At 36.5% G+C, this 10,925-nt stretch overlaps 1 protein-coding gene across 1 annotated transcript; it reads right to left on the bottom strand.

Moving 5' to 3' along the window:
• Nucleotides 1-111: 111 nt before the first annotated feature.
• Nucleotides 112-1,946, bottom strand: LOC114521098. Its single transcript, XM_028541515.1, has 4 exons — nucleotides 1,659-1,946; nucleotides 1,312-1,571; nucleotides 790-814; nucleotides 112-222 (listed from the first exon to the last, which is right to left on the bottom strand). The coding sequence occupies exons 1-3, from the start codon at nucleotides 1,831-1,833 to the stop codon at nucleotides 797-799; spliced, it is 453 nt and encodes a 150-aa protein (XP_028397316.1). The 5' UTR covers nucleotides 1,834-1,946; the 3' UTR covers nucleotides 112-222; nucleotides 790-796.
• Between the last annotated feature and the right edge of the window lie 8,979 nt (nucleotides 1,947-10,925).

Below are 10,925 nucleotides of genomic sequence, written 5' to 3'. Positions count from 1 at the left end.
AGTTGGGTGATACCATAAACAGAAAATTATAAAAGTTGGTGCAGATGGAAGACACACTGCTCAGTCAATGCATGTTTATATTTATTTTTTTCATAAATATAACAATTGTCATAAAAACACCAGCCAACAACAATATCAGTTAACATGGCAATTATCTCAGTTCAATGTTCCAGCAATTTGCATGACAAGTCATCTCTTGCTTTATTTCATGGTATCTTCATCCTGAAAAATAAAAATTGAGATCTGATCAAGATTTATTCACAAGGTTCAAGAAGCAAAAAAATCATGCCATGGTAATTGATAAATTGACTTTGGATTTGAAAAGGCAAACAAGATAATATATTAACTAGAATTTAATAGCCACTATCAGAGGTTGAAATTTTACACTGTTTACAGCAAAAATCTTATTACTTTGTATCAGCACCCACTCAGCACTTTTGCAAGTCAGATCATGTTAATTGATGATAGGATCTAGTAGACTCACTGGGGAGTGGGGAGAGGTTTACCTATTAACATTGATATTTGCTATCATGAAAACCACATACGGTATAGACAATTAAAAATTGACACTGCCAGGAATTTAATTTCTTCCCCACACAAGTCAAGAAAAATGATAAAGTTTGGGTATATAACATTCAACATTGCACTGTAATGTACCAAAGGTCGAAAATAGTATATTTGCTGTTTGTACCATAAGTTTTGATGGATTTATTGGCTCAGAACCTTTGGTAATCAGTTTATATTATAGTCCAAAGGCAAAAAACAAAATTGTTATAAAAACCGGCTTACCTGGATGCTATATTAAAGATAACAGCTAAATGAGAAAAAACTCTACCAATAAGTGAACTAGGCCAATCACAACATCAGACATAGTGTCTATGTCATAACTATGTCTCCTTTCTATTTGTTGAAAGAAGAACACTTTTATCCTTTTTACATGAAATACAAAAAGATATATACTGAAAGCCGAAAATATTTTCATAAAAACCAGGAGGGAGATGGACACAGTTTTTTGCCTTGTATTGCAATATGTCAGTGGTAACTACCATGAGCAAAAGGAACCATGTGGCGTCAGCAAAGCTCAAAGTCCGCCATCTTTTTGGCGACACTATTTGACCGAGAGCAAGTCCTCCAGGAATTTTAATATACTAGCTCAGTGAGTAAAGCCATAAAGAATAGGATGCTGCCATTATGTTATTCGAATAAACGAAACATATAATGAGAATTAGCACAACAGAATTTCAATTTGGTAATAACCTAATAATATGGTAAAAGTATGACCCTAATAATGCTTCATACAAAACACAATACCTTTAATGCATTAGCAACATTACCTACAGCCTGACCAAGCTGAAGGAAGAATTGATTTTTGAATGTGTGACCATTCTTTTTGAAATCCTGCATTGTCTTGCCAGGTAAGAAGGTGAACAAACAAACAATACAAGGACGTAAATTATCATCAAGTTTTATTCTTTTTGCTTGATCGTTACTTGGTGTTGATGGTAAATTGCGTACTTCTAGATAATTGCCAGCCAAGGTCTTTTGTGGCACAGGGCAAGCGATCCCAGCATCTACCAGACAAAATATAATTGTGTGCACAGCATCAACGAGATCCATTTCATCATAACATTGGTTGTAAACTTTCAATAAAAATTCACCTGGCTTGCCATCTTTCACGCCACTAAGGTAGAAATTTCGATCATCATAACTGTCTAGTTCTTTAGCACTCTTCTTCGAGTTTAAGTCAACTTCAAGGCCAAATATTTCATTTGCCAATTGGATAGCTTTCACTTGAGTGACACGTGGACGTTCCATTGCCATTGATGTAGTCATGTACACATTGACGTCAAGAATTGAAAACAAAATATTGCTTGTTCTGCAATTGTTATCCCAGTAAACTGTACGTAAATGTTTATTGCCAAACAGTAAAGAGTGATAATAAAACGTTTGCTTGTTTGCGACTACTTGGGCTTGGCGAGTACTTGACTTGTATCCAAACACACTGTGATCCAAATTAGCCTGCAGCCAAGGACCCATCCATATATGGAGCTTCTCTCCTCCGCAGAGGCTTTTAAAGGAATAAATTCGGAATTACGCTAGAAGGTGGAATTGCGCTAGAAGCACTGAGCTATATAATAATTCCTGGAGGACCGGTTCTTGACCAGAAAGTGAAGCAAAAAACATGGCGGATTTCGGCGTTTGCTGACGCCACTTGGTTCCTTTTGCTCATGGTAGTTACCACTGACATACCGCGATACAAAGTGAGAAATTGAGTCCGTCTCCCTCCTGGATTTTATGAAAATATTTTCAGCTTTCCGTATATATTTTTTGTTTTTCATATAAAATGGATAAAAGTGTTTCTCTTTTTCCCTGTTCAACAAATGGAAAGGACACATAGCTTCGTGCTCTGCGTCTGACGTTGTGAATGGCTTAATTCACTTATCGGTAGGGTGAATTTTCTCATTTTGCTCTTATTTTATAACATCCAGGTAACTGAGGTAAGCCGTTTTTCAACTTTTTTACTATAAACAATTTCGTTTTTGGCCTTTCGAGTTGGACTATAGTAAAACTGGTTACCAAAGCCTCTGAGACAATAAATCCATCAAAACGTTTGGTACAAACAGTCAATGCAATGTTATATACCCAAATTTTATCATTTTTTCTTAACTTGTGTGGGGAAAAAATTATATTCCTGGCAGTGTCAATCTTTTGAGTTTGGTCTATGTTGTTTTCATGATAGCAAACATCAATGCTAATAGGTAAACCATTCCCCCAGTGAGTCTACTATAGTCCCTCTTCTATTGATCCCACCCAGCATTAATTAACATGATCTGAGGGTGCTAATACAAAATAAAAAGATGCTGTAAACAGTGTAAATTAATTCCAACCTCTGATAGTGAGCCCTGTTAAAGCCTAGTTAATATATTATATTGTTTACTTTGTCAAATCCAAAGTGAAATGATCAATTATCATGGCTTTTAATTTATTTTTTAGCTTCTTGCACCTTGGGAATAAATCTTGATTATATCTCCATTTTTATTTTTCAGGATGAAGTTCATGCATTTTATGACTGTGCATTGTTATTCTTCATTTCCATGTTATCTGATTTTGTTGTTGGCTGGTGTTCTTATACCATTTGTCATATTTATTAATTAATGAAATAAATATAAACATGCATTGACTGAGCAGTGTGTCTTCAATCTGCAGCAACTTTTGTAATTTTCTGTGTATGGTATCAACCTCCAAGAGGGCTATATTCATTAGGCTAATCAGTGGAGCCTATGGAGGGATAAATGTTATTTTTTCTATGACCAGGGGTCCAGGGATGCAATTAGAGAATGCTGAAAACAGGTTTATTAAGGTACAAGTTGATGACTTGTACGAAAAGTATATTATGCAAATATGATTCTTGGTTGAAACTATATTCCTGCACTTAGTATTCGTCAGCTGCCCAGCATTTTGCCTGAGCTATGGCCTCTGTTTCTTTGGATTTTGGATTGTGCATAGATATAAAGTCTTGAAGACAGCATCACATACTGAATACTGATTACATACTTCCTGCGCAATTCATCAGTTCAGGGTTTAGAAAAGTCAAATTGTTGCCCATAAATTCCTAGTTGTCTTCAAAATATGCGAGGATAGTGCCAAAACATTCAAACATTTGTAAACTTTCATATTGGAATGTATAAATAACAAAAATATTATTAAGACTAATAAAATAATAAACCTGTCAGTTTGTGTCAGTATTAAAATCTTTAGTTTGTCCACATTTTTCGATATTTTAATATATATTCGTTCCCGCACTGGCAAAAACAGCGTGTATGACTTGTATTCATCTTAAAATAAAACTTTATTAGATGTCAGTGCGAAAAATATCAAAAAAACAACCAAAAAATATTTCAAAAACAAACAAGATTTCACGGCAAAAAAATATAAAAACCAGGGGGGAGAATTGTTATTTACAAAAACCAGGGGGGAGAATACTGCTGTAGCGGGCTCATTATTGAGCCTGGTCAGTGGTAAATACCATGGCCAAAAGGAACCAAGTGGCGTCAGCAGAGCTTCTGCGGTTGCGCAGAAGGGCGAAGTCCGCCATGTTTTTTGCTTCACTTTTTGAGAAAAAAACATTAGGAGCCGGTCCTCCAGGAATTATTATATAGCTCAGTGGCTAGAAGGTGGAATTGCGCTAGAAGGTGACGTATCTCATATCTGACAACCGCTGCTTCTAGCGCAATTCCACCTTCTGCGCAATTATACGTCACCTTCTAGCGCAATTCCACCTTCTAGCGCAATTCCGAATTCATTCCTTTAAAAGCCTCTGCGGAGGAGAGAGATATGGAGCAATATGGGGCGCAGATTAGCTATATACAATACTGCGGAAAAACGTCTGCGCACGCGTCAACTCTGCCTGTAAGTGAGATTAAAAATAATTCCAATTATACAAGGGCTGAGGAGCCTGATGTATAATTGGGGTTATATGAGTGAACGAAGGGAGAAATATATGAGATTACAAATGGTATGACTTCGTCTTTACCGTGCTTCGGACCAAAGCACGGTAAAAGCAAGGTAAAGACGAAGTCATACCATTTGTAATCTCATATATTTCGACCGGAGTTCATGAAATATAATTAAGAAGCGTTCCGAACGTTTCCGAAGGCTAAAAATGGCGGTAAAAAGGAGTGATTTCATTCGTGTCTTCAAATCCATATTTTGAGGGCATAAATAAACACTGCATTATAGAAACTAAGAGAAAAAACGTCCAGAGAGTCCTAGAAGTGGCATCCAACAAAAACACCGGTAAAAGGTGACTGTTAACAAATTTTTCGTCTCAAACATTTTGTTTATCAAATAAGCAACGACAGTTTCCGAACTTTTAATTGAGACACGTTTTATTAAAAAAAAATATGTCGCCAGATACGAGACGTTTACGTGTTTTCCATGATTGAAGATTAAGATGTATTTTAGATTAGAAAGCTTAACTTTCCGCGGGTTTTCTTAACTTTTAGGTTTAAACTTTTGTTTTCGAAAAATATTCTAGAGCCACCCCGTAAAAAAAGGAAAATTTACCGTGAATTCCAGTTCGTTCGATACTCTAAATGCTAGAAGGCTTTTAATCTATGTTCTGTCTGGCCGTCTTGTATATTTTTGCCTTTTCTTAACTTATATTTTATCAACTAATGGGATGTTTTGTTCAAAAAGTTGATATTTAGATTTACCATCATATTTTGTTATTTCGGCGCGTGCGCAGACATTTTTCCGCGGTGTTGCTATATACAGATTTGAAACTGAAGCCGAATCGACTCAATCGAGTCACACGGTTTTTTGACCAATGTGCGCATGCGTAACTTGCTTGGCAAGTGTCATGTTGAAAATTGTTAGAAAAATCGAATTTTTGACAAAAACTGAATGCTGATTTAAACAAAACCTTTAGGGCGATGTCCCATTTGACTTAAAATTTTTAAAAAGATGGATAAAGTGGATCTTCTGAGCTAAAAACTAGTTTATGAAATTATTTGATGCTAGCAAAAACAATTTTGAGTTTAGAAAACATGTAATACATGCTTTAGATACAATATATCTCCAGGAGATAAGACGAAATGAATTAAAACAAATATCTAGGATTAATAGAAATGTGAAAAGGAAATGTTAAGAGCTTAAAAAGGATTTTATGTACTTGAAATGAACAACAACAACATGGCATGTAAATAAGGCGAGCAATTCAGCGTATTTAGCGATTTTAGGCGTTTGGCTATAAAAAAACAACTTCATCACCCTCGTCTTGGACTATTTTTCAGACAAAGTTTACAAATTAATGCTTACGCGCGATTATTATGACCATACACGGGTCTTTTTAGCGTAACTCTGAAGACAAAAAATAAGGACATGGCCATATTATGGTTTCAGTTTTGGGTATAAAATTTGCAATAAGACACTCTATGCTTTGATATTATTTAAAAGATTTATTTAACAGATTTAAAAGACGGTTAGAAACTTGAAAAATTCAGATAAATAATATTTACGTGTAAATATGGGATTTCATTGCCAAGAATTTAGCCAGAGTACATATATTCCATAGTGCTAATGCAAATATCCTTCGGCATCAATTGGACCAGCTTTTTTGATTTTCAAAAGTCAATTTTGAGCCATAGATATACTCAATTGCCTTACCACAGTAAGGATACATATACCGATACTCTTTAAGAATTTATTCCAGACTGAATAGCCATAGGTAGCAATTTAAAAAAGCAATTTTTCGTCTTAAAGACGGCGTTATACTCATTAAATTCCCTCATGACACCATAGGTAGCCCAGAAATCTGTTTGTAGTCAGCCTTCGACTACATTGTGTAAGAATGATCGAAAATGATTTGTTTGTTAAATTTTGTTATGTCACTATAACAAACAAATTAAGTACATATCTGACAGTAACAATTAAGTGCATACCTGAATAAATCCCCTGGTCATATCAACATCAAAAAACCCCGGTACAAATAGGGTTAACGTTGCACACTGCCGTAGTTGCTGAAACGGCATCGTGATTTCCACTAATTTCACATTATTAACTAGGCCCGGGGTCAAACGTCGTACTCCTCATGCGCCGAACGCCGAACCATTAATTATTTTAATTATTTTAATTCATTTTCGCCTTCAAAGTCGGGCTGAGTATGCCCAAAGGCCAAATCACCCAAATCCAGACGGTAGTGTAGCCGCTTCAACAAGGGTGATCCTATTGGCTCAGACACTAATTGGGGTAGCAAAGGGAGCGAACTAATGAACTTCGAAAGATTTTTTCCGGTTTAATATTCCTAATAAAATATACTATAAAATATATCACCAGTTGTTTTCACCGTGGCAAGCGAGGAGACGATTTTGGGAAGTTATTTTCAGTTATTTCAGGAGATTTTCGTACTACATAAATTATCTTTAATCATGGGGGCATAAATACTGCATGCTATTTAAGAACACATTTTGAATAGCTTGGTGCTAGATAACTATTGGTGGAGGTGAGGTGCCATCATTCCATGAATCAAAGCTATATATATAGGCAGTGGATTATGAGTGAGGTAAATCTTCGAGGTGAAGTTTATTTGATTCAAATAATGAAATATATTCGGTTATGACTACAACAAGGAATAATCGGTGGTTTGTAATAGTTGAAGAAGGATATATCATGTGCCACAAATAATGCAACATGCAAGGAAAGTCGATCGGTATTTGTGAACAGTAAAAAAACCGGATTGTATACTTGCAAACACAGTGAAAAGGTCAAATCCTCGCATCAGCCATGGTTGAAAGCTTTGTGCAACCCAAGTAAAATTGAGCATGCAATATTCTGCTCATAACAGTATTAAGTCAATAATTTTTATCAATGAGAACAGTGATATAATTATTGCTCATGTTGTACAAGTGTCTGATAAAGTATTTGCAGTGTTGCCCACCTACTGCTTCAAATCCAACGTCGTACCCAGAGTCATTCGTACTTTCGTAGGGTTGATGTATGCCCAGCATTTGTCAACAAGACCTGGGTGGTTTGTGGACTATGCTCCGGCCTCACTTTGTCTTAATCAATGCATAATGAACCTCGCAATTCATGCGGGGTAATACGAAGGAGAATATAGAATAGACAAGGTCTTACCTGCAGGATAATATCTTTGTTCCTTCGTTAATACTGGGTTAGAACACGGTTTCATTAGCCACGTCTTCATGGGAAATGCTGAGTCGCCAAGTAAGAGCGGCACGAATAACCGACCATGCCGAATTGACTAAAATTCGGTAAAAGCTTTCCTTCTTTTGTCTGACCAGAGAGATGTTGATTTCAGGGTTACTGCATCATGGGAATTACCAGGAAAGCCACAACTTCCCCACACAAATCTTCCCCACACAATACTTGGCATCAACGACAGCCATTAGCCTAGGACAACTGAATAAAAGTTTTTGAAATTATGGTATTCCTTCATGGATTCGGGCCATTCGGCTCCTCCCGGTGGGCATTTGATCGGTATGTCGCAGCCATCGACAGCTTCCCAACTAAATGGAGTGCCATAATTCTTCCATGTCTTTAATTTCATTCCTGAAACTTCTTGTTTCAGGTGTGTGTTTCTAGATACACGTAAGTGTTTATCAGAATATGAGCTCCACTAACCTTAACAGCCTTCTACATGATCGATATCGAAAACAAGAATTTTTCGACTGTAAGCTATATAGCAGCTACCAAGTTTGCCTCTAATACTATTCGTCTGCGCGAGAAAGCCAATATCAAACCCGCATCCTACAGTTTTCGACATCTGCCGCGTTCTGTCGCAATTTTTTTTGATAAAACATTCATTTTTGCAAACATTTTTTGTTCTTCCCGCGTCTTTTCTGGTTTTAAAATTTTGTCGTTAATACTTCTGATGTAACATAAGAATATGAATTATGTGCGACACGTTGGACATCCGCCAATGTTGTGGATGGGATGAGCCAAGAGTGGGCGTTTGACAAAACCGGCTAGGTTCTGCGCATGGTAGTACGACGTTTGACCCTGGCCTGAGTTTCATTTGCCACACCATACTTAACGCATTTAGTTTCATACTTAACTTAATGTTCAATACCAATAAAATCAATCAACTGCCAGAACCTGCTTTATATTCTGTCATGCATCCGGTTGAAATCTTTTTTCTTTGGAATGGCAAAACTGCTCCATTCATGGGGTTTCTGCCCAACTACTCTTGGGGTTTCTGTTTTGGTTTCTGAGCAAGGTTTTTGTATGTTGAGCCACCTTAGAAATGTAGAATGGCTTCCTACTTTTTATTTGTTCGAGCTTTAGTGTATGTGCTTGTAATGGTAATAAAAATAACCTCGGAACTACTTCATGTTATATAGGCTTCTAATGGCTCGTGTAAGAATGATCGAAAATGATTTGTTTGTTATGTCACATAACAAACAAATTAAGTACATATCTGACAGTAACAATTAAGTGCATACCTGAATAAATCATCCACTCAGTGTTATTTATACGTATTTAAGATCTTTCGTGTCATTTCAAGGCCACACCTCATGTCGAGCATATAATAACGTTATAGCCTTAAAAATTAATAAGATATTGAAGTGCATGTCTAGAATTATAGAATATAGGAGAAATTGGTTCAACGTAAAATCCTTCGTCACAGGGATTTAATCCTGACGTCCTGAAGTCGTGTTTTAATTGAGGCTTTTATATGTGTGTTGTCTGCAGTTAATATCAATAACTCAGGACTTGAAACTTATTTGAGTACCATTTACACAATTCGAAGATTTTTAAGAAGCCACCATGCACTCTGCGCCACCTTGTTCCCTAATGGTTTTGATCTATAAATATCCATTTTACAGGGAAAAATAGCACTTCCTGATCGTGCGGATGAGCTGCAAACTTTTGACTCTATATATAGTAAAAAAAACGCCGAATGATTTTCAGAAAACTACTTTACTATCTTGATGTCAATGATGATAGCCTAAAAGGTCAGGGGTTTGTTGAGTGTCTTTTAGTATAATTAGAAAATTGCTGGCATAAGAACAAATCCTGCCAACAAATGCTTTGTAACGCGTACTTTCGTTTAGGAAAAACTTTTATATTTGACAACTCCGCGACTGTGACATCTTTCGGAATGCCAATATCTGATTGGTTATAGGTATTGACATGTTTGGAATGATGGTAGACACAGAAATGTCGACGCACATTTTTCGATGTTTTGACGCGAAAACTGCAATATTGCAATGCACAGTTACCTGATGTTTACGATCGATGTTTTACAAATTTATGAATAGTATTCAGTCCTGGGATAGATGCTTGAAAGTGCTTGGCAAGCGCTTGAGCTATTGGCTTCAGTTATGTGGACATCCTTCGTTCGGCCATCCGGGATGGATTAACGTATATAATGGCAGATGGGGCTGCAGCTTCAAAGGCCCTTTTCTTTGGAAAAAACCTCGAGGTTTTTATCGGCTCGCAACCGCGTACCGATATAGAAAGTTCATGAGTTATTTAAAAAAATATTTAGGTCCACACATTTGCCCATACTCAAAGAAGGTCCAATGGCGTGTTTCCCGTACTGTCGGTAATCTAGCTGGAACCTAATCCCCATCTCTTATCCCGTGTTCGCACTCTGACACGAGAATCACTAAAAATATGAAACACTTGAAAGAGAAAGAGCACATCATGAGTGTAAAACAGTTTCGCTTGCAGCTCTCTTCTGGTTATCATCCGAAGACGGAATAAATGCTTGAAGAAAGGTCATACACCTCTCCTTTCACCATACAGAACCAGCTTCGGCTGGCTATGCATGGTAAAAATGACCCGTTTATAATTCTAACAAAATTTTCTCGCAGTTTTTGCAGCGATTTTCTCTTTTTGTCGATGTAAACCAGAGAAAGAAATGCTGCAATGTAAGATGCAGCTAATGAGTAAGGTAAAAATTCGAACAAAAACAACGGCTTGGTTGATTTAGAGGTCGTCAAACGGGTCCAAAATCTGTGATTAAGACAATTTACATTTCCACTTATTGTATTCTATAGTGAATTTCGAAATCCATTATGTATCGATAAAATGATAAAGGAGCGAAACTCAATTAGTTCTCGGCATGTTTTTTATCTCGATCCTTATTTATGAACTGGGACTATAGTCACTATACATTTGGATTTTGGACATATTGAAATTTAAGTAGCTAATAACCCGAAATTGTTCCCGACAGGCTCTTTGTTTGTTACTTAAGTTAAGAAACGAAATCTTATTAGCCGTTTCCAATATTCAGTTTTTTAAATTCAAATTAATAATAATTATGAATTCTATAGAAATTTGTTTTACGATTGTACAGTGATTCGGCAGAGCCTTCCGGTCAGGAGATTTAGTATTAGCCTTAGCTACGTCTCTTATCGCGAAGGTTCTTGAGTTGAAATGTCTAGAGGTTTTTTTGT

Source organism: Dendronephthya gigantea, unplaced genomic scaffold, assembly GCF_004324835.1.
Source record: "Dendronephthya gigantea isolate DGI-Jeju-01 unplaced genomic scaffold, DenGig_1.0 000019F, whole genome shotgun sequence".
Classification (NCBI taxonomy): domain Eukaryota; kingdom Metazoa; phylum Cnidaria; class Anthozoa; order Malacalcyonacea; family Nephtheidae; genus Dendronephthya; species Dendronephthya gigantea.
Note: the sequence above shows the minus strand (reverse complement) of the source record. Positions and strands in the feature narration are given on the sequence as shown.